At 42.6% G+C, this 23,293-nt stretch overlaps 1 protein-coding gene across 1 annotated transcript; it reads right to left on the bottom strand.

Moving 5' to 3' along the window:
* Positions 1-13,151: 13,151 nt before the first annotated feature.
* On the bottom strand, positions 13,152-22,329 carry sbds (SBDS ribosome maturation factor). The gene is made up of 5 exons (XM_060848024.1): positions 21,927-22,329; positions 19,310-19,439; positions 16,009-16,209; positions 15,079-15,243; positions 13,152-13,518 (listed from the first exon to the last, which is right to left on the bottom strand). Exons 1-5 carry the CDS (start codon positions 22,052-22,054, stop codon positions 13,390-13,392), a joined length of 753 nt encoding a protein of 250 aa, XP_060704007.1. The 5' UTR covers positions 22,055-22,329; the 3' UTR covers positions 13,152-13,389.
* Positions 22,330-23,293: the final 964 nt, after the last annotated feature.

Raw genomic sequence — 23,293 nt, 5'->3', positions numbered from 1 at the left:
TTAAGAAAAAGAAGTAGGCATATGCAATGTTTAGGCAGGATAGATAGAGTGAATCCTTCGAAGAGTATAAAGGCAGTAGGAGTATACTTAAGAGGGAAATCATGAGGACAAAAAGGGGACATGAGATAGCTTTGGCAAATAGAATTAAGGAAAATCCAAAGGGTTTTTACAAATACATTGAGGACAAAAGGGTAACTAGAGAGAGAATAGGGCCCCTCAAAGAGCAGCAAGGCGGCCTTTGTGTGGAGCCACAGAAAATGGGGGAGATACTAAATGAATATATTGCATCAGTATTTACTGTGGAAAAGGATATGGAAGATATAAACTGTAAGGAAATAAATGGTGACACCTTGCAAAATGTCCATATTACAGAGGAGGAAGTGCTGGATGTCTTGAAACGCATGAAGATGGATAAATCCCCAGGACCTGATCAGGTGTACCCGAGAACTCTGTGGAAAGTCAGAGAAGTGATTACTGGGCCCCTTGCTGAGTTATTTGTATCATCGATAGTCACAGGTGAGGTGCTGAAATACTGGAAGATGGCTAACGTGGTGCCACTCTTTTAAGAAGGGTAATAAGGACAAGCAAGGGAACTATAGACCAGTGAGCCTGACCTCGGTGGTGGGCAAGTTGTTGGAGGGAATCCTGAGGGACAGGATGTACATGTATTTGGAAAGGCAAGGACTAATTAGGGAGAGTCAGCATGGCTTTGTGCGAGGGAAATCATGCCTCACAAACTTGATTAAGTTTTTTGAAGAAGTAACAAAGATGATTGATGAGGGCAGTGCGGTAGATGTGATCTAAATGTAATGTGTTCAACAAAATTCCCCATGGAAGACTGATTAGCAAGGTTAGATCTCACGGAATACAGGGAGAATTAGCCATTTGGATACAGAACTGGCTCAAAGGTTGAAGACCAGGGGTGGTGGTGGAGGGTTGTTTTTCAGACTGGAGGCCTGTGACCAATGGAGTGCCACAAGGATCGGTGCTGGTCCCTCTACTTTTTGTCATTTACATAAATGATTTGGATGTGAGCATGAGAGGTACAGTTAGTACGTTTGCAGATGACACCAAGATTGGAGGTGTAGTGGACAGTGAAGAGGGTTAACATAAAATAAAACAGGATCTTGACCAGATGGGCCCATGGGCTGAGAAGTGGCAGATGAAGTTTAATTCAGATAAATGTGAGGTGCTGCCTTTTGGGAAAGCAAATCTTAGCAGGACTTATACACTTCATGGTAAGGTCCTAAGGAGTGTTGCTGAACAAAGAGACCTTGGAGTCGCAGCTAGATAGGATAGTGAAGAAGGCGTTTGGTATGCTTTCCAGATATTGGGCAGATATTGAGTACAGGAGTCGGGAGATCATGGTGCTGCTGTACAGGACATTGGTTAGGCCACTATTGGAATATTGCATGCAATTCTGGTCTCCTTCCTATCGGAAAGATGTTGTGAAACTTGAAAGAGTTCAGAAAAAATTCACAAGGATGTTGCCAGGGTTGGAGGATTTGAGCTACAGGGAGAGGCTGAATAGGCTGGGGTTGATTTCCCTGGAGCATTGGAGGCCTGGAGGGTGACCTTATAGAGGTTTACAAAATTATGAGGGGGATGGATAGGGTAAATAGGCAAAGTCTTTTCCCTGGGGTCGGGGAGTCCAGAACTAGACGGCATAGGTGTAGGGTGAGAGAGGAAAGATATAAAAGAGACCTATGGGGTAACTTTTTCACACAGAGGGCATTACGGGTATGGAATGAGCTGCCAGAGGAAGTGGTGGAGGCTGGTACAATTGCAAAATTTAAGAGGCATTTGGATGGGTATATGAATATCTGGTCGGCATGGACGGGTTGGACCTAAGGGTCTGTTTTCATGCTGTACGTCTCTATGACTCTATGACGTGTGGAAGTGCAGGTGAAACTTTGATGGATGTGGAAGGCTCCTTTAGGGCCTTGGATGGAGGTGAGGGAGGAGGTGTGGCGCAGGTTTTGCAATTCCTGCAGTGGCAGGGGAAGGTGCCAGGAGTGGAGGGTGAGTTGTTTGGGGCATGGACCTGATGAGGTAGTCGCAGAGGGAACAGCCTTTGCAAAAAGGGGTGGGAGGGAAATATATCCTTGGTGGTGGAATCCATTTGTAGGTGGCGAAAATGTTGGCAGATGATGCAATTTATGTGCAGGTTGGTGGGGTGGAAGGTAAGGACTAGGAGAGGGTGGTTGTTCGAGGGTGGAGGCTCCCAGCCTCATTCCAGATGAAGGTCTCTGGCCTAAAATATCTATGTCCCAGCGCCTCAGATGCTGCCTGACCTGCTGTGCTTTTCCAGCAATACACTCTTAATACTTATTTGCAAAGGGAGCCTCACAGGGAAAACGGCCGAGCAGGAATGGCAGGAATTCCTGGGAATAGTTCAGGAGGCCGAGCAGACAATCATCCATGGAAGAAGGAACATGATTAGGGGAGGATGAGGTGACCATAGCTGACAAAGGAAAATCAGGGAGGGAATAAAAGCAAAAACAAAAGCACATGAGGTTCTGAAGATTTGTGAGCAACCAGAAGATTAGGAAGTCATGGTCAGAGTCATAAGGCATGGAAACAGACTCTTCGGTCCAACTAGTCCATGCCAAACATAATTCCAAACTAAACCTACCTGCTCCTGCCCCATATCCCTTCAAACCTTTCCTAATCATATATATCATTATCTTTTAAACATTGCAAATATGCCCACATCCACCACTTCCTCAGGAAGTTCATTCCACACACAAACCACCCTCTGTGTAAATAAAATTGCCCCTCATGTGTTTTAAAAGCTTTTTCCTCTCACTTTAAAATGTGCCCCCCAGCTTGAAATCCACCATCCTAGGAAAAGACAATCACTATTAACTCCATTTATACCCCTCATGATTTTATAAACTTCTGTAAGGTAACCTCTCAACCTCCTACATTCCAAGGAAGAAAGACCCAGCCTATCCAGCATTCCTTCATAACCCAAACCTTCCATACCTGGCAACATCCTGGTAAAAAAATCTCTTCTGAATCTTCTCCAGCTTAGTAATATCCTTCCTATATCTGGGCAATCAGAACTGCACACAGTACTCAAGTGGAGGCATCACGAACATCCTGTACAACCTCAACATGACTTCCCGTATTCTATACTCAAAATGACTGAGCAACGAAGACAAGCATGCCAAACGCCTTCTTCGTCACCCTGTCTATAGGTGATGCAAAATTCAAAGAATTATGTCTTTAGAAACAGACAATAAAAAAAATAAGGGGGGAGAAGATGAAGTTAGCTAGTATTTTAAAAGAAGATTGCAGAAGGTTTTTTTAGATATGTAAAAGACAAGAGAGACAAGAGAAATTGTTATGGGGAACAAATGGCAGAGGAATTGAATACGTACTTTCCAACTGTCTTCACCATGGAAGACACCAGCAGCCTTACCAGAACTTTCAAGAGAATCAGGGGGTAGATGTGAATGAAGTGGCCATCACTAAGGATAAAATGCTGGGGAAGCAGAAAGGTCTGAAGGTGGATAAATCACCTGGACCAGATGGAATACGTTCCAGGGTGCCAAAGGAGATAGCTGAGAAGATTGTGGAGGTATTAGTGGTGACCTTTCAGAGGTCACCTGAGTTAGGGAGTGTATCAAAGGACTGGAAATGGTTAATATAATGTGCCTGGTGAAGAAGGGAGGGAGGCAGAAGACAGGAAACTATAGGTTGGTTAGCCTAATCTCAGTCACTGGTAAGATTTTAGAGTCCATTATTAAGGATGAGATTGCAGAATATGGAAATGCATGGTACAATAGGGCTGAGTCAGCACAACTTCATCAAGGGAAGCTCATACCTGACACACCTGTTAGAATTCTTTAAGGAGGTATCAAGCAAGTTTGACAGAGCGCCAGTGGATGTTACCTATTTCCAGAAGACCTTTGACAAAGTGCTGCACAAGGGCCTGCTAAATAAGGTAAGAGCCCATGATGTTCGAGGCAAGATGGCTTGGATAGAAGATTGGCTGACTGACAGAGGCAGGCAGTGGGGATAAAGGGGTCTTTTTCAAGATGGCAGCTGGTGACCAGTGGAGTTCCTCAGGGTCAGTGATGGGACCATTACTACATTCATGATCTGGACAAGGGAAATTAGGGCATTGTTGCTAAGTTTGCAGCTGACATAAAAGATAGGTGAAGAAAAGCTGGTGTTGAGGATGCAGGGAGGTTGCAGGATTTGAGCAGGCTAGGAGAAGGAGCAAAGAAGTGGTAGATGGAATACAACATGGGTAAGTACGAAGTGATGCAATTTAGTAAAATGGAGATGTTTACTATTTTCTAAATGGCACAAGACTTCTGATATCTGAAGCACAAAGGGGCTTAGAAGTCCTAGTTCAGGATTCTCTTAAGGTTAATGTACAGGTTCAGTTGATAGCTCGGAAGGCAGTGCAATGTGAACATTCATTTCGAAAGACCTATGACACAACAGCAGGGATGTATTCCTGAGGCATTATAAGGCTCTGGTCAGACCATATTTGGAATAATGAGCAGTTTTGGGCCCCATTTCTAAAGAAGGATATGCTTTCCTTGAAGGAAGTCCAGAGAAAGTTTACAAGAATGATCCCAGGTTGAAGGGCTTGTCACATGAGGAGTGGTTGATGACTCTGGGTCTATACTTGATGGAGTTGAGAAGGATGAGGGAGGAATTTCATTGAAACTTACAGAATACAGGCCTGGATAGAGTGAACATGGAGATGTTTCCACTAGTAGAAGAGACTAGGACCCAAGGGCATAGCCTCAGAGAAAAGGGTTGGGACTTTAGAACTGAGATGAGAATGAATTTCTTCAGCCAGAGGGTGGTTAATCTGTGAAACTCACTGCTGCCAAAAGCTATGGAGGCCAAACCATTGAATGCATTTAAGATAGACAGGTTCTTGATTAGTAAGGTGATCAAGGGTTATGAGGGAGGGCAGGAGTGTGAGACAGAGAAACATATCAGCTGTGATTGATGCCAGAGCAGACTCAATGGGTTGAATGACCTAATTCTGCTCCTATGTCTTATGGTGATTGGCAATGTTCAGCAGTCCATGTCCAAATACAAAGTCAACATAGTCCTACTGGACCACAGGGCTGCTCTCTCATCAGTAATGGTTAACTTCAGGGTTACGATGCCTCAGGTGAGGGGAAGAGGTTGAGAAAGAGAGCCTTTCATGGTAACACCACGCTCCGTGACATCTCAGTCTACACATTGTCCCCTCCCAGAGCATCTTCTCAGCTAGAGCTGCAACACTTTACTTTTACCCCAACTAATCTCACTGTTCAAGCTCAAGCACACCTATCAGGTGAAGCAGTGATTAATTTGTACTTTCCATCTAGTCTGCTACATTATCTGCTCACAATATTATCTCCTCTTCCTTGGTGAGCACAAACACAGACTGGGTTTATACTGACGCAAGCCTCTCCTTACTATGCAAACATGACTCCAACCTTCTGGTTGCTTGACATTTCAAACACTGTCTTGCTTCCATGTTCATAGTACTTTGCCAGTATTCCAGTGAAGCCAAGTATAAACTGGAGGAACAGTACCTACTTTTCCACTTAAGCACTTCTCAAATTTCTGGATTCAACATTGGGGTCAATAAGTAAAATCTGTCATCTGTTTTGTTTTTTCCTTCTTTGCGAACCCTGTCTCTTGTTTTCATGTCATATTTTCAACCAGGGCTGACATTCATTGTGCGACAAACATATTATGGATCTGTGTTTAATTTATCTAATTATATAATTTATTCAGCAAACAGATTTGCTGGCTGGGTCAGCATTTATTGCCCATCTCTGACGAACTTTGAAAAGGTGGTGGTGCGGTGCCTTCTGAAACTGCTGCTGTCAATTTCCTGCAGAGTTCCTAGCCTCTGATCTCCTTTTCTGACCACAACATACATGCACTATGTCCAATTCAGATTCTAGTCAACAATAACCCCTAAGAATGTTAATAGTGAGGGATTCAGTGATGGTAATGCTTATAACAGTCATGAAGCAATTCGATTATCTCATTGGAGATGGTAATTACTTTGCTGGATTTGGACACTGACTACTTTATTATCCAAGGAGCCATGAATAGTACTGAACATTGGGAATGTTTGATTGCACGCTAACTTTATGATGGATGGAAGATCCTTGATGAAGCATTGAAATGATTAGATGAAGGTCTCTACCCTGAGGAACTAATCAAATTGGCTGAAGACTAGTCTTGCCTGACCAATTGATACCACTGCACCATGAGTAGTTCTAATGTCCTACCTGTGATTCAGGAGGTCCCAGTTCAAGTTCCACCTGCTCCAGAGGTTTGTCTAAACACATCTGAACAAGCTGATGAGATTATATCGATCCTGAGGAACTCCTGCAGAGGTGTCCTGGTGTTGAGATGACCAACCACCAACAATAACAATTTTCCTTCAAGCAAAGGGTTCCCCTGATTCCTTTTGACTCCTGTTTTGCTTGGGATCCTTAATGCCATCCTGTCAAATGCATCCTTGATGTTAAGGGTAGACACTGTCACCTCAACTCTGGAATTCAACACTTCTGCCGATGTATGAAATAAGGCTGAGTGGAACAACTTCTGTTTTTGTTCCTGATTTACAACGTTCACAGTTCTTTTGGTTTTTATTCAGGGGCTGAATGGCCCTGGCAGAACCAAAAATGAGCACTCATGAGCAGGTTACTACTGGGCAGATGCTACTTGGTAACATCATTGATTACACCTTCCAGAACATTACTGATGAGTGACAGTAGACTGATGGGGCAGAGTTGCATTTGTCCAGCTTTTTTGCATACAGGTCATACCTGGGCAATTTTCCACCTTGTCAGGTAGGTACCATTGTTGTGGCTATACTGGAACTGCTTGGCTAGTGGCAAGTTTGAGCAGGCAACAATCTAATGTTATTGTCACTGGACGAGGAAACCAAAGACTCAGGTAATGTTCCAGGGCCCCATTTTAAGTCCCACCATGGCAGAGTGCAATTTGAATTCAATAAAATGTTCATTAAAACTCTAATGATGACAATGAAACTGTCATCTTTACCACATCGAGAGCAACAGACAGAGTAGACGATCATCTGCCGTTTGCACCACTTACAATCAGATTCCACCACCGGAGATCTATTTCCCTCCCCACCCAGATCTGTGTTCCACAGAGACCATTTCCTTTGTGACTGCCTCATTAGGTATACATCCTCCACCAACTCACCCTCCACTCTTGGCACCTTCCCTTGCCACTGCAAAAAGGTGTAAAACTGCGCCCACACCTCCTCTCTCACCTCTGTCCAAGGCCCTAAAGGATCCTTCCACATCCAGAGATTTTTCTGCACATCCACACAACTTATCTACATTGGACACTACATAGACATTACATCCTCTACATTGGAGAGGCAGGATGCCAACTCACAGAACATTTCAGGGAACATCTCTGGGACACATGCAGCAAACAACCCCACCATTTCAACTCCCCCTCCCATTCTTCCAAGGACATGCAAGTCTTTGGCCTCCTCACTACCAAATCTAAACCACCTGACAACTGGAGGAAGAACTCATCATCTTCTACCTTGGGACCCTTAGACCACGTGGCATCAATGTTGAGTTCACTAGTTTCCTCATCTCCCCTCCCACCCAGCACTGCCCTCTTGAAGTGTCCTACCTGTCCATCTTCCTTCCCACAAATTCCTCACTCTTCCCCTCTCCGACCTATCACCATCAACCCTCCCAACTGCATTTATCGCCTTCCCAGCTACCTTTCCCCCCACCCCACCCTTTCATTGATCTCTCAGCCCCATTCACCCTCCACATTCCTGAAGGGCTTATGCCCGAAACGTTAACTCTCCTGCTCCTCAGAAGCTGCCTGACCTGCTGTACTTTTCTAGTGCCACACTTTTCGACTCTGATTTCCCCAGCATCTGCAGTCCTTACTTTCTCCCAGTATCCTAATACGGTCATTATCATAGAATCATATTGCGGTACAGTAGCCTAGACAACATGAGGACCATACCTGAGTATAACCTATCCCACCAGGAGGACAGACACAGGACAGAAGGCAGCAGAACAGTATACAAATCAGAAGGAATCTTCAACATTGGCTCCAGACCACATGAAGTCTCATGTTATGACCTCAAATATGGGGAAAAAAAACCTGCTGATTACTATGATCCCCCACTCAATGAAACAGTACCCCATGTTGAAGAGCATTGGGAAAAAAAACACTGAGGATAACAATGGTGCAGAATACTCTCTGGATGAGGCACTTCAAAAGGCCACCACCAAGAGCAGCTCAGTATTACTATTACTGACTATTTAACTCTATATCTGCAGCAAGGCTGGGTAAGCCACTCCCTTGTATCAAGCCTCCACAGAGACGTTTAACAAACTGAACGTACCACTAGGCCAGTGGCCAATATTGCATGGTTTTGCCAGGGCAGTATCTTGGACCCAGCCATTTTCACTCATTTTATCATTCACCTCCTTTTCATCATAAGGTCAGTTGTAAAATTCAGTTCAATTTGCAATTCTTAAGCTAGTGAAGCTGTTATACCTAAACAGGTGACCTGGATAACATTCAACTTTGGCGGATAATAAGTATCGGAGTGCATCTGGGAAAATTAACAAACAGTGAAATTCACAACTGATCTTGGAGGAACTGTTGGGCGAAGTTCACAGCACAGAATCAGATAAGTTAATTGTTGTTTTAAGTCTGTCCAAGAGAAAGGCTACAGTAGTGAGTATAGTGGATTCTTTCTTGATTATACGTTTTTGGAGATAAGTCTCTTAATTAAACTTAAAATATAAGCCATAGCTATTAATTTAACCTGGGGCAGTGTTTGTAGAGGAATAAGACGGTGTTATTTTCTGTGTCTGTAGATTGTGAAGGAGTAAAAATGGCCTTTGCAGTGATATGTACTTCTTGTCAGATGTGGGAGTTTAAAGAGAGTTTAAGGGTTACTGCAGATTATATCTGCCATAAATGCTGTTGGATGCAAATCTTATCAGATCGGGTGGATCAGTTAGAGAGACAGATAGAAGCTATGAGGAATTTGCAACAGCAACGATATGTGATGGATGGCAGATATGAGGAAGGGAAAAGTCTCAGATACAGTCACATAGATGGGTTAACTCCAGGAAGGGTAAGAGAGGGAGGCAGCTAGTGCAGGAGTCTTTTGTGGATATACTCAGTTCAAACAGGTATGCTGTTTTGGAAAATGTAGGGGGTGATGGATTCTCAGGGGAACGTAGCACGAACAGCCAAGTTTCTGGTATTGAGACTGGCTCTAACGCAACGAGGGGTATGTCAACTTCCAAGAAATCAATTGTGTTAGGGGATTCTGTAGTCAGAGGTACAGACAGACATTTCTGTGGCCAGCAGAGAAAAAGAGAATGGTGTGTTGTTTCCCTGGTGCCAGGATCAAGGGTGTCTCAGAGAGGGTGCAGAATGTTCTCAAAAGGGAGAGGGCCAGCAGGAGGTCATTGTCTACATTGGAACCAATGACATTGGAAGGGAAAAGGTTGAGACTCTGAAAGGAGATTACAGAGAGTTGGGCAGAAATTTAAAAAGGTCCTCAAGGGTAGTAATATCTGGATTACTTCCAGTGCTACGAGCTAGTGAGGGCAGGAATAGGAGGATAGAGCAGATGAATGCATGGCTGAGGAGCTGGTATATGGGAGAAGGATTCACATTTTTGGATCATTGGTATCTCTTTTGGGGTAGAAGTGACCTGTACAAAAAGGATGGATTGCACCTAAATTGTAAGGAGACTAATATACTGGCAGGGAAATATGCTACAACTGCTTGGGAGGATTTAAACTAGTAAGGTGGTGGTGGTGGTGGTGGTGGGACCCATGGAGATAGTGAGGAAAAAGATCGATCTGAGACGGGTACATCTGAGAACAGAGGTGAGTCAAACAGTCAGGGCAGGCAGGGACAAGGTAGGACTAATGAATTGAACTACATTTATTTCAATGCAAGGGGCCTAACAGGGAAGGCAGATGAACTCAGGGCATGGTTAGGAACATGGGACTAGGATATCATAGCAATTACAGAAACATGGCTCAAGGATGGGCATGATTGGCAGCTTAATGTTCCAGGATACAAATGCTACAGGAAGGATAGAAAGGGAGGCAGGAGAGGAGGGGGAGTGGGATTTTTGATAAGTGATAGCACTGCAGCTGTGCTGAGGGAGGAAATACATCCAGGGAAGTTATTTGGGTGGAACTGAGAAATGAGAAAGGAAATGATCACCTTATTGGGATTGTATTATAGACTCCCAATAGTCAGAGAGAAATTTAGAAACAAACTTGTAAGGAGATCTCAGCTGTCTGTAAGAATAATAGGGTAGTTATGGTAGGGGATTTTAACTTTCCAAACATTGACAGGGACTGCCGTAGTGTTAATGGTGTAGATGGAGAGGAATTTCTTAAGTGTGTACAAGACAATTTTCTGATTCACTATGTGCATGTACCTACTAGAGAAGGTGCAAAACTTGACCTACTCTTGGGAAATAAGGCAGGGCTGGTGACTGAGGTGTCAGTGGGGAAGCACTTTGGAGCTAGCGACCATAATTCTAGTTGTTTTAAAATAGTGATGTAAAAGGATAGACCAAATCTAAAAGTTGAAGTTCAAAAATGGAGAAAGGCCAATTTTGACAGTATTAGGCAAGAACTTTTGAAAGCTGATTGGAGGCAGATATTCACAGGTAAAGGGACGGCTGGAAGTTGGGAAGCCTTCAGAAATGAGATAACGAGAATCCAGAGAAAGTATATTCCTGTCAGGGTGAAAGGGAAGTCTGGTAGGTATAGGGAATGCTGGATTACTAAAGAAATTGAGGGTTTGGTCAAGAAAAAGAAGGAAGCATATGTAAGGTATAGACAGGATAGATCGAGTGAATCCTTAGAACAGTATAAAGAAAGTAGGAGTATACTTAAGAGGGAAATCAGGAGGGCAAAACGGGGACATGAGATAGCTTTGGCAAATAGAAATAAGGAGAATCCAAAGGGTTTTTACAAATACATTAAGGACAAAAAGGTAACTAGGGAGAGATTAGGGCCCCTCAAAGATCAGCAAGGCGGCCTTTGTGTGGAGCCACAGAAAATGGGGGAGATATTAAATGAATATTTTGCATCCGTATTTACTGTGGAAAAGGATATGGAAGATATGGATTGTAGGGAAATAGATGATGATATCTTGCAAAATGTCCAGATTAGAAGAGGAAGTGCTGGGTGTCTTGAAACAGTTAAAAAGGTGGATAAATCCCCAGGACCTGTTCAGGGGTACCCGAGAATCTGTGGGAAGCTAGAGAGGTGATTGCGGGGCCTCTTGCTGAGATATTTGTATCATCGATAGTCACAGGTGAGGTGCTGGAAGACTGGAGGTTGGCAAACGTGGTGCCACTGTTTAAGAAGGGTGGTAAAGACAAGCCCGGGAACTATAGACCAGTGAGCCTGACATCAGTGGTGGGCAAGTTGTTGAAGGGAGTCCTGAGGGACAGGATGTACATGTATTTGGAAAGGCAGGGACTGATTTGGGACAGTCAACATGACTTTGTGCATGGAAAATCATGTCTCACAAACTTGATTGTTTTTTGAAGTAACAAAGAAGATTGATGAGTGCAGAGCAGTAGATGTGATCTTTATGGACTTCAGTAAGGCATTCGACAAGGTTCCCCATGGGAGACCGATTAGCAAGGTTAGATCTCATGGAATAGAGGGAGGACTGAGCATTTGGATACAGAACTGGCTCAAAGGTAGAAGACAGAGGGTGGTGGTGTAGGGTTGTTTTTCAGACTGGAGGCCTGTGACCAGTGGAGTGCCACAAAGATCGGTGCTGGGTCCTCTACGTTTTGTCTATTTACATAAATGATTTGGATTTTGAGCATAAGAGGTACAGTTAGTAAGTTTGCAGATGACACCAAAATTGGAGGTGTAATGGACAACAAAGAGGGTTACCTCAGATTACAACAGGATCTGGACCAGATGGGCTGAGAAGTGGCAGATGGAGTTTAATTCAGAAAAATGTGAGGTACTGCATTTTGGGAAAGCAAATCTTAGCAGGACTTACACACTTAATGGTAAGGTCCTAGGGAGTGTTGCTGAACAAAGAGACATTGGAGTGCAGGATCATAGCTCCTTGAAAGTGGAGTCGCAGGTAGATAGGATAGTGAAGGCAGCTCCTTTATTGGTCCAAGCATTGGAGTACAGGAGTTGGGAGGTCATGTTATGGCTGTAAAGGACATTGTTTAGGCCACTCTTGTAATATTGCATGCAATTCTGGTCTCCTTCCTGTTGGAAAGATGTTGTGAAACTTGAAAGGATTCAGAAAAGATTTACAAGGATGTTGCCACGGTTGGAGGATCTGAGCTACAGGGAGAGGCTTAACAGCCTGGGGCTATTTTCCCTGGAGCGGAGGCTGAAGGATGATCTTATAGAGGTTTACAAAATTATGAGGGGCATGGAAAGGATAAATAGACAAAGTCCTTTTCGCTGGGATCAGGGAGTCCAGAACTAGAGGGCATAGGTTGAGAGAGTGAGAGGGGAAAGATATGAAACCTAAGGGGCAACTTTTTCACACAGAGGGTTGTACGTGTATGGAATGAGCTGCCAGAGGATGTGGTGGAGACTGGTACAATTGCAGCATTTAAGAGGCATTTGGATGAGTATATGAATAAGGAGGGTTTGGAGAGATATGGGCCGGGTGCTGGCAGGTAGGACTAGATTGGGTTGGGATATCTGATCAGCCTGGACGGGTTGGACTGAAGGATCTGTTTCCATGCTGTACATCTCTATGGCTCTAAGTAGCACGTAACAATTATGTCATTTAAGTGTAAAATTATCTTTCCTTGAAATCACATTTGTTAAATACCCAGTGCTCAAAGATCAAATTTGACAAGTACGTACACTGGACCAACTTGGTTTGAATTATACCTGCAACAGCGAGTAAAAGAAGAACAATATCTGCAGTGAGTGACTTATCTAACTCTGCAGAGCTTTTCTATCACTGATCAGGGACAAGTCAAGATGCAATGTTTTCCCCTGGAGAAAAGCAGCTCCAACTACATTCAAGAACATCCCCATCCAGGACAAAGAAATCTGCTTTTACATATCTCCTCCATTAGCATTTAAATGAATGATTAAAAAATAACACTCCATATTTAATATATTTTAATTAAATAATTAATTTGTAAGAAAAGAAAAAATCATTCTGAACACCAGAAAAATGTTAAATAAGTGGTTAAGGATAAAAATTATATTTGCCACTTCAATCATTAATTCTGAGTTTCTACTGAAGAAATATGGTCACATGAACAAGTATAGTTTAAGAAAACTTAACACAGCTGTGTGACTTATGTAGTTTATTGACTTTGGATGACTATAGCTTTCATATTTATTCAAGTTTCTCATCCCCTTCTTCCACCTCTTTTAAGCTAAGAACTTCCAGCGAGGCCTTTCCCTTTGTTTCACCTCGGATTAGTTCATCAATTTCTCTGAAGCAACCAGGATCAATCAAACACACCTAAAAGTAAAACCAGAAGTGATGTAAACCAGCTGATAGAAACGTAGCAAAAAGCGCCTTTCACATCTGCCAATTCTATTACCATTAATCCAATTGGTTTTCAATAATAAATTATAGATTGTAAATCATGCTTAATTTTCCTCAGTAACTCTTTGTGAAAAAGATCTTCACATTATAATAACTTTAAAAAGTATTAGAGTCATAGAGAAGTACAGCATAGGAACAGACCCTTTGGTCCAACAAATCCATGCAGATCAGATATCTTAACCCAATCTAGTCCCATATCCTCTGCCTGAAAACGCTGCCCCTTCGGTCCCTTTTACATCTTTCCCCTTTCACCCCAAATCTATGCCCTCTAGTTCTGGATTTATCCTATTCATGCCCCTCATGGTTTAATATAGATAAACATCCTAACCTCATTTCCACTCTGTCTGCTGAACCCTTTATATATGTATTCAAGACAGGAAAGATGTTAATTTTCAGAACTGCTCATTTTTATGGCACATCTATCTCAATCAATATTCAATTGGATATCGCCATTCCTGAAATGCTAGCTATTTAAATTTCTTTCTTCCATTTCCCCCTGCTGACACAGGATGCCTTTGTCTGGTTTTCTCTGTATAACTCCCGATTACCTCTCAACTATGAGGTAACCTACCTTCATCCCTAAAAATGGTTCCACCCCAATTCTTCTTTTGTTCTTTAAGAAAATGTTTCCTTTCATATTCCGTTTGACCTTCCTATTTTTGTTACCCTTCACTTTTTTTTAAAAAAGACGTCATGAATATTATCACACTCTGCCTTTTGTTTGGAATTGTGGATTTTTCCTGCCCCAGAAAAGAAAACTCTCAGATATGTTTCATCTTCAGAAATTAAATTCTGATGGTCTCACATCTTCCCTGTTTGTTGTGGAAAAATAAGTTGCTCAGTCCTTCCGTGCTATCTTCCATGCAAGATGTTAAGTCTTATGGAGTTTGCTTCTGCTCAAGGGGCTATGTACAAATCTAAACCATGAATAATGACAAGCCAGGAAAAGACAGAACCCACAGCTAGCCCAATGTGTAACAACTTAACATTTGCACAGCTATGTTTCCTAGCTAGGGCTAAGAATGAGCCATCAGGAATTGGAATCCATCGGATTATCTTCTTGCCATTCCAGACTAGACCAGCTGAGGACTCAAGCTGCTGTGCAGTCTGAGATCTGTGAATCCAGTGCTGACACAGCATGAAACAGAGACAGTTGAGCAGTTTACACTGGAAATAATTTCTTTTTTCCTGCTCATCTGTGTAGGCTTTCACTTCCTGAAATCATCGGTGCTATTATTTTATGGCGATAATTTTTTAAAAATTTAACAGCATTTAGAGGCCGTGATCAGTGTTTTGCTACTTGCTTTCTGCAACTTAATCTATTTACGTAAAGGCTCACTTATCTATAATGCTGAATAAATCATTTTATTTCAAGTACATGATAATAATTTGACCAATGTTTGGAATAAAACTGTCCACTTTTCATCTCAAATCAGTGGAAATGAATAACCTAGGAATTGAAGTAAAACTTACAATATCTAAATCCTCAGCAAACTCTTCACTTTCCATCACTTTAATCAATGGCTTCAGCTTTTCCTTAAGACGCTTTCCATCCTTTACTGGGAGCCTGAGTCGGAGTCTCATTTGAGCACGTTCAATCTTCATACTGTCCTTTAGCAATCTTATTACTTCAAGTGCCTTTGTAAAAGAAATGAAAAAACATTACTTCAATCTCAAACATTAGGTCATTTATTATTGGGTAGAATTTATGACAATATCATTCCATTTAAGAGGAAGTTATAATGAAACTAATTCAAAACGATTTTGATTTATTTTAATTACAGTATGGTATTGATATTTGATAGCAGTTGCACAGGTTTGATTTCTATTAGATCTCCAACTTCAATTTATTTGTTTGCCTGAGGGTCCTTCAATACTAGTACCTTCTAAACCATAAACCAATATGTGCTGAAAAATGCAGCTGATGACTACAACCATTTAGCAAACAGGAATGAGCAATAAATGCCAGTCTTGCCAGTGACTACCGCATCCTAAGAATGACTAAAAGAAGCCTGTAATAGAATTTGAACTTTGAGAAACAAGAGTGTGACCAACTGAGGCAAATGGATCATTCCAAAATTTAACTCAAAACGTGAGAAACTTTGAAGAACTTCTTCAATTATTGAATTCTCAAATTTGCATTTCGAAGCTCTTCAAGGAGCTGTTCAAGACAGCAAATATGGTTTTTAAGACAAAGAAACTACTCCTCAGATAACGTAAAATAAAAATCCTAATTTTAATTATTTCAGATTATATTTATTTGAAGTAGTTCTTCATTCTGAACAAACTGCTTCAATAACTTGTAGAAGTCTCACTTATTATTCAGGACCACGACCATCAAAATACATTCTGTAAAATCAAAAAAACCATTTCATCCCTGTTAATGTTTCATGTTAAATTTACCTGCTGTTTTGTACTCCTGTTGACTTTCACAGAATAGTGGATATCCTTCATGGCTCTCTCAATCAGGTTTACAGTGTAAGGTCTCTTAGTTTCAGGGTTGACACACTTCTCTACTACTATAGTTGCTATGTCTCTGAACATCTGTTCGAGCTGGGCATGTCGTTCCTTATCGGATACTTGTAGTTCACCCTTCACCAGAATCTGTCAAAGAAAACATTTAGGTATACAAAAGATTTGAGTTTAGTTTACTTAAAAAGGAACTAGTCCTGAAATGTTATGAAAAAAACAGAAGTTTTATTTTTAGCAGCTTTTCTGATCATTACTGCTAATTGCATTTTTATATTTATTAGAGGCCACTTGCAAATAAAGTGGTTGTCCAATATTCCTTACTGAATGTAGTTATGTAGTTACTACAATAGAATCACATGCCAAATCACAACCAAATAGAACCACATCAATATCTGCTATTTCGGATTACAGCCAGTGTGTAAATGTAATTCCAGTGTCACAAACTAAATTAAATGGGATCATTTTCATTCATTCTTCAGTCAACATGCCAATCAAAAATTTACAACATCACTCCTACAAGGAAGGAGGAACAAATGACAAATGCACCAAACAAGATTTCTTTTGGTTCCCAGGATATGCATCCCTAGCAAGGACATAATTTATTGTCAATTCCTCATCATCTAGTTAAAAGCCAACCACATTGCTGAGAGTAGAGTCATGTAGGCCAGACTAGTAAAAATAGCCGATTTCCTTCCATAAAGGGCATTAGTGAACAAGATGGTTTTACAACCATTGACTATGGAGACATGTAGGGAGCAACAACAGGCAAACGTGAAATGAGCTGTTAAACTGGTTAAGTTAGAACACAGATCAAGTGAGCAATAGATAAGACTACGAGATTCCACAAACAATAGATCAGATTGGAGTTCTGTGGTCCTGCAACTCACTGGAGGACGAAGCTCCACAAACTTCCACATCCTCAAAGATGGGCAAGACCAACACTATTGTAAAATATAAAGTTTAAGCATTCGCAACCATCTTCAGCCAGACTGGGAAGTGGATGATGCATCTTGGGATCCTCTGGGTGTCCCCAGCATCACAGATGTCAGTCTTTAGCCAATTTGCCTCACTTTACATGATATCAAGAAACAGTTGAAAGCATGGGATACTGCAAATACTATGGGCCCTATGGGTGAAGTCACAGGATACTACCAAGACAATAGGGTCTAAATCTTCTGGCTATCGAACTGAAAGCTTGTCCTCCAAAACTTGCAGCATCCTAGCCAAGCTGTTCTAATACAGCTGATATCTACCCAAAGTGGGAAACAGCCAGAAACTGTATGTAAAAACCAGGACAAATCCAACCTAGCCAATTACTGCTCTATCAGTCTTACTCTCAATCATCAGTAAAATGATGGTAATGCTATCAAGCAAAACTTGCTTATAAGTAACCTGATCACTAATCCTCCATTTGGGTTCCTATGGCCACTCAGGTCCTGAGCTCATTGTAGCCTTGGTTCAAACATGGACAAAAAGAGTTGAATTCCAGAGGTGAGGTGAGAGTGATTGTCCTTTACATCAAGGTCGCATTTGACCCATCATGGCATCAAAGAGTCAATGGGAACCATGGTTATGGTTTTGGTGGTCCGGATAATCCCTGGGTATTCCTCTGGATAGTCTCCAAATTCACCCATCTTCAGTTGCTTCATCGTTACCTTCTGATAGAGGGCAGGTCTGAGGTAGGGATGTCTGTTGATGACTTCACATCGTTTAACACCATCCGTGTCTCCTGAGATACTGAAGAGGTCCATATCCAAATGGAGAAAGACCTGGAAAATATTCAGCTTTGGACTAACAAGTGGCAAGCGTCAGTCAAGCTGCATGAGTGATACAAGTCAACATCTCCAACAGGATAGAATCTAATAATCATCCCTTGACATTCAATGGCATTACCATTACTAAATCCCCTATCAACATCCTGGGTGTTAAACTCAACCAGAAACTGAACGGGACTAGCCACACAAATAGTGCTTACAGGAGCAGATTAGAGGCTAGGAATCCTGCAGCAAATAAAGTCAAGAAGTGACTCCTGAAAGCTTGTCCACCACCTGCAAGGTACAAGTCAGAAGTGTGGTGGAACTGTCCCCACATGTCTGGATGAACGAAGCTCAAACACTCCAGAAGCATGACAACATCCAGGACAAAACAGCCTGCTTGACTGGCACCAAATATTCAAACATTCACCTACTCCACAACAGACACAAAGTTGGAATACTATCTCCAAGATGTAAACAGCATCTTCCAAACTCACTACCACTACCATCTAGAAGGACAAGGGCAGCAGATACATTGGAACACTGCCACTTCCAAGATCCACTCCAACATCCTGACTTGGAAACATATTGCTATTCTTTCAGTGCTTCTGGTTCAAAATCCCAAACTCTTACCAAATAACATTGAGAGGTTACCTGCACCAAATGGATTGCAAAGGCTCAAGAATATAATTCACCACTTCTTTCTCAAGGGAATTCAGGGATAAGCAATAAATGTTGGCCCAGTTGACAACAAGCACATCCCTTGAATGCATTAAAAGAGGCAGAGCTCAAATGAGTTGCATCTAAGGACAGTGAAAGTATTAACCTGAAGTTCTTTGAAGAAGTAAATTCCGTTTGTGTGTTGCGTTCATGAACTTGAAAAAGGCATCTGATACAAGTCTGTCTTGTGAATCAAACTGAGTAAAGTTATAGCTCATGGAATAAAGGGACATAGTGATTGGAAATAGACTAACAGTTAATGGAAGTTTGTCAAATTGGAGCACCTCACCTCCTGAGTCTCCAAAAGCCTGGTCCACCATCTACAAGACACAAATCAGGACTGTGATTCTTCAGTTGACGAGATGAGTTCAGCACCAACAATGCAAAAAGCTCAGTACTATTCAGTCTGCTTGTTTGGTATCATATTCTTGGAACTACATCTCTGTTCTTTCACAGTTTGCCAGGTCAAATTTTGAAAGTCCAATCCTAACAGTGATTTGAGCCTACCTACACAAATAGACTCCAGTGGTTCAAGTAGAAATGAACACCTTGAGGGCAATTACAGATGCTGCTGCAATACCAATGAAGCTTCCATCCCATTAAAGAATGAAAAAAACCTTTTTTTTTAAATTTTGTTGCAAGCAATGTCACAATCATTAAAATAAATTGAAAAACATTGTGAATTTAAATAAATCTATTAAGAAATGCATTAAAACATTGTGTTTTAATGGAGATTTATGCTGTTGATCAAAACTAACCTGTTTACATATTTCAGTCAGATCATCTGTCTGAAATGCCGCAATACAATCATCTTTCTTCGCCACCTGTCCTTTTGATACATTTGTAAATACAGTGTGAGTCTGGAGAACTTCATCAAGATCCTTTTCACTAAAAATGCATAATAATAATGTTAAGATGGGGAACTATGTTTACTCATACATATAGAATTAAACCCAAAGATCCTTCCCTTTCTAAATAACATAAAACTATCATACAGTATGAATGTAACATTACTAATTATTTCTATCACCATATACCCATTTCTTTCCCCGAGATGTAAGTCAAACGTATAATACTAGATTCTGTTAAAGCTCACATTGATTTTTCATTATTTTATTTTATTCTTTTATCGACTTTGGTTTGGAGCCGTGAACTGGGAATTGTGATCTCAAGATGACTTTAGGACTGTGGGCAACAACTTGTCTTAAAAGAATGATGACCAAGCAAGCTCTTGTTTATTCATGAGGCAAAGCCTGTAGATGAATTCCAGGTTGGTTCTTGGTCAAAAGGTTCTGCAGACTCTGTCGCCAATTAAGAGAATTGTGTTTAAACATCTCGAAGAAGTTGACAATTAACAAGATCAGACCCTGGGAATTAGTTGAGCAAGCCTGGAAAAGACCTTATATTCTAACAGATGGTAGATGTTGAATGGTAACTGGAACCATATGGCAGAGGCAGCCAGAGTTTGAATTGGACTGTGTTTTCCTGAGAGAGAGAGTCTGGCTGTTGTTGCAACAGCACAAACATTTGAAAGTGTCTTGCCTAACCTCTCATGAGCAGCTCTTGGAGGCTCAGAGATTAGAAAACTAAACTATAAACATTCCTGCATTTATCTGAGTGAGCTGCAAAGGTGACTCTGAATAACATCTTCAGAAAATCAGCAGAGTAACCATCATCTATGTCAATGAAACAATGCATCATGAATAAAAACTGGGCCAATTACTTGAGTAGTTAAGTTATCCCTTAACTGTTTGTATGTCTTTTATGTGAATGGGGCTGGAAACAAAGCTTTTGGGGTGTAAAGCATAGGCAAATTACTTTACCTTGTTTCAAAAAAAGTAAGATGTGCAGATACCCAGAAATTGCTGGAAAAACACAGCACATCTAGCATATGTGGTCTTAATCAGACTAAATGTTTCAGGTCCAGTGACCCTTCTTCAGAACAAAGATGATTACCTTGTTATTTATTTGTAGATTTGGGATTAGTTATTCAAAAGTCTGATTAGGAATTATTGGGGTCAATTTTGAGGGCACTTCATTGTTTTAATTTTACTGTTTTACCCATCTGTACAAAGGTTAAAAAGGCTGACTGGGTTTGACTGTCTGTGTCACAACAACTCCATTGGAAGTCAAACCTCTGGCAAACAAAATCATATATAAAATTCTGTTTTGAATTCACATTTTACAGAAGTATGCACTAGCAAGGGTAAATAGTTGATCAAAAAAAGAGAATGTCTCGACCACAAAAACACAATTACTTAAGAGATTCATGATTTGATATAAAACTGCATAATAATTAAAACCATACAATCCTGTCACGGCAGACACTGCAGGATGTGTCAAGAGTGTAGACATGGATATCACCATTATATGTGGGGACACCACCCACCACATAAGCAGCAGGTACTCATGTGATTCAGCCAATGTTGACTGTCTATCTCATATGCTGCAGGCAAGGATGCCCTGAGGCATGGTATATTGGCGAGACCAAGCAGAGGCTACGGCAACAGATGAATGGACACCGTGCAACAATCACCAGCCAGGAGTGTTCCCTCCCAGTCAGGGGGCATTCTGCCTCAGATTTTCGGGAGACCATCCTCCAAGGTGGACTTTGGGACAGGCAACAATGCAAAGTGGCTGAGCAGAGGATGAGAGCCTAGTTTGGTACCCATGAGGGCCTCATCTGGGATGTTGGGTTCATGTCAAACTACAGGTGACTCCACTACACTATACACTCCCTTTCTCTCTCTCACACACACACACACACACACACACACTCATGCAGACTCATGTTCACACATACACCCCCACACACTCACCCACTACACTCAGAAACTCTCACAAACACTCACATCCCCACACATCACAGGCACACACTCACTCGGTCTCCCCTGCTCACACGTTTGTGGAGTGAATTTGTACTTGCTGAATTACATTTTATTTGGCTCAAAATCCACATAAATCCATGTAAGATGCTGTAAATCCCACTTAATCGAAATCAGTCTGACCTAACATTGGGACAGACAGACTTTAAATTCACGCCTTCAATGTATGAACCGAGTTGGGATGATTGTTAAAAGCTATGAGAATATAACTTTAAAGAAGTTCTGGCATTTACATATGAAAGGACCAAAACTAACACACTTTAGCTAAAATTTGTTTAATATTACATTCGATGACATTGCAAGTCTTGCTGCTATAAATTCTGTCTTACAATCTTAACCTCGACAACCACCTGAAGGAGCAGCGCTCCCAAAGCTAGTGCTTCCAATCAAACCTGTTGGACTATAACCTGGTGTTGTGTGATTTTTAATTAAATCTCCGAGGTGAGATCTGAATTCCCCGATCAAACACCATGACCATCAGGATACTCACGCTCCACTCCTCCAGCTCATCACCTTGTTCTTGTAGCAGGCGATTTCGAAGCGTTTCCCCGCTTTCTTCATCCGCACAATCGCCACATTGGTCAGGCGGATCTGGTTGGTGGGAGTGAAGATGGACATCGTGGCCGGCGGGCAGCCAGGATCAACCCGCGGCAAACAGGCGCCTTTCCGCGCGGTGCAGGCCGCGGTCCCGGGTCCCCGCCTCAGGCCTCGGCTACCCGCGCTCCGGCCTTCTCAGCCCCTCCGGGGAGCTCCAACGGCCGTAGTTTCTCGATTGGAGCTTCCCGTTCTCAGTGAAGTTAACGATCACTTCAGAAACAACAGGCTCCGCCCGAAACTAATCCGTATCCGGTCCCGGTCCCAGCTCCGGCGGGGAGTATGGGGGAGGGGCACGCATTGTTGCGTCATTGTCTGCCCAGGATGCGTTGCGTTGTGGGGGGGGTTAGTGTTGGGAGGGGGTGAGGTGGGTGGGGTTAGTTTTGGGTAGGGGTGACGGGTAGGAGGGGTTAGTGTTGGGAGGGTGGAGATTGTTGAGAGAGGGGAGATTGGTGGGTGGGGTGAGTGGGAGGGGGAGATGGGTGAGTGGGTGGGGTTAGCATTGGGAAGGGGGGTGGTGTTAGTGTTCGGTGGGGGGTGAGGGGTGGGTGGGGTTAGTGTTGGGGTGGGTGGGATTAGCATTAGGAGGGGGGAGATGGGTGGGTGATGCCTGGGTGCGGTTAGTTTTGAGTGGGGGTAATGGGTGGGTATGGTTGGTGTTGGGTGGGCTTAGTGTTGGGTGAGGGGAGATGGGTGGGGTCAGTGTTGGGTGGGTTTGCTCAGTGTTGGGAGGGGGAGATTGGTGGGTAGGGTTAGTGTTGGGAGGGGGAGATTGGTGGGTAGGGTTAGTGTTGGGAGGGGGGAGATGGGAGGGGGCGAGGGGTGGGTGGGGTTCGTATTGTGAGTGGGGCGAGGGGTGGGGTTCGTATTGTGAGTGGGGTGAGGGGTGGATGGGTTAGTGTTGGGAGTGGGGTGAGGGGTGGGTGGGGTTAGTGTTGCGAGGGTGGAGAATGGTGGGTGGGGTTAGTGTAGGGTGGGGTTAGTTTTGAGTGGGTTTAGTTTTGGGTGGGGGAGATGGGTGGTTGGGGTTAGTTTTGGGTGTGGTGATGGGTGGGTGGGGTTAGTGTTGGGCGGGGGAGATGGGTGGGTGGGGTTAGTGTTGGGAGGGGGAGATGGGTGGGTGGGGTTAATGTTGGGAGGGGGAGTTGGGTGGAGTTAGTGTTGGGAGGGGGAGATGGGAGGGTGGGGTTAGTGTTGGGAGGGGGAGATGGGAGGGTGGGGTTAGTGTTGCGAGGGGGAGATGGGAGGGTGGGGTGAGTGTTG

This window comes from Hemiscyllium ocellatum, chromosome 31 (genome assembly GCF_020745735.1).
Source record: "Hemiscyllium ocellatum isolate sHemOce1 chromosome 31, sHemOce1.pat.X.cur, whole genome shotgun sequence".
Classification (NCBI taxonomy): domain Eukaryota; kingdom Metazoa; phylum Chordata; class Chondrichthyes; order Orectolobiformes; family Hemiscylliidae; genus Hemiscyllium; species Hemiscyllium ocellatum.
The sequence above is the reverse complement of the archived record's forward strand: the minus strand, read 5'-3'. Positions and strand labels throughout refer to the sequence as shown.

What these genes read in the sequence shown, in the direction of transcription:
- sbds (XM_060848024.1), bottom strand. Translation starts at nt 22,054, where the DNA reads ATGTCCATCTTCACTCCCACCAACCAGATCCGCCTGACCAATGTGGCG. An exon ending in ACAGGAGTACAAAACAGCAG is followed by an intron (nt 15,244 to 16,008) that starts GTAAATTTAACA and finishes TCTTTTACAAAG; the next exon opens with GCACTTGAAGTAATAAGATT. An exon ending in TTGCTGAGGATTTAGATATT is followed by an intron (nt 13,519 to 15,078) that starts GTAAGTTTTACT and finishes TTTTACTTTTAG; the next exon opens with GTGTGTTTGATTGATCCTGG.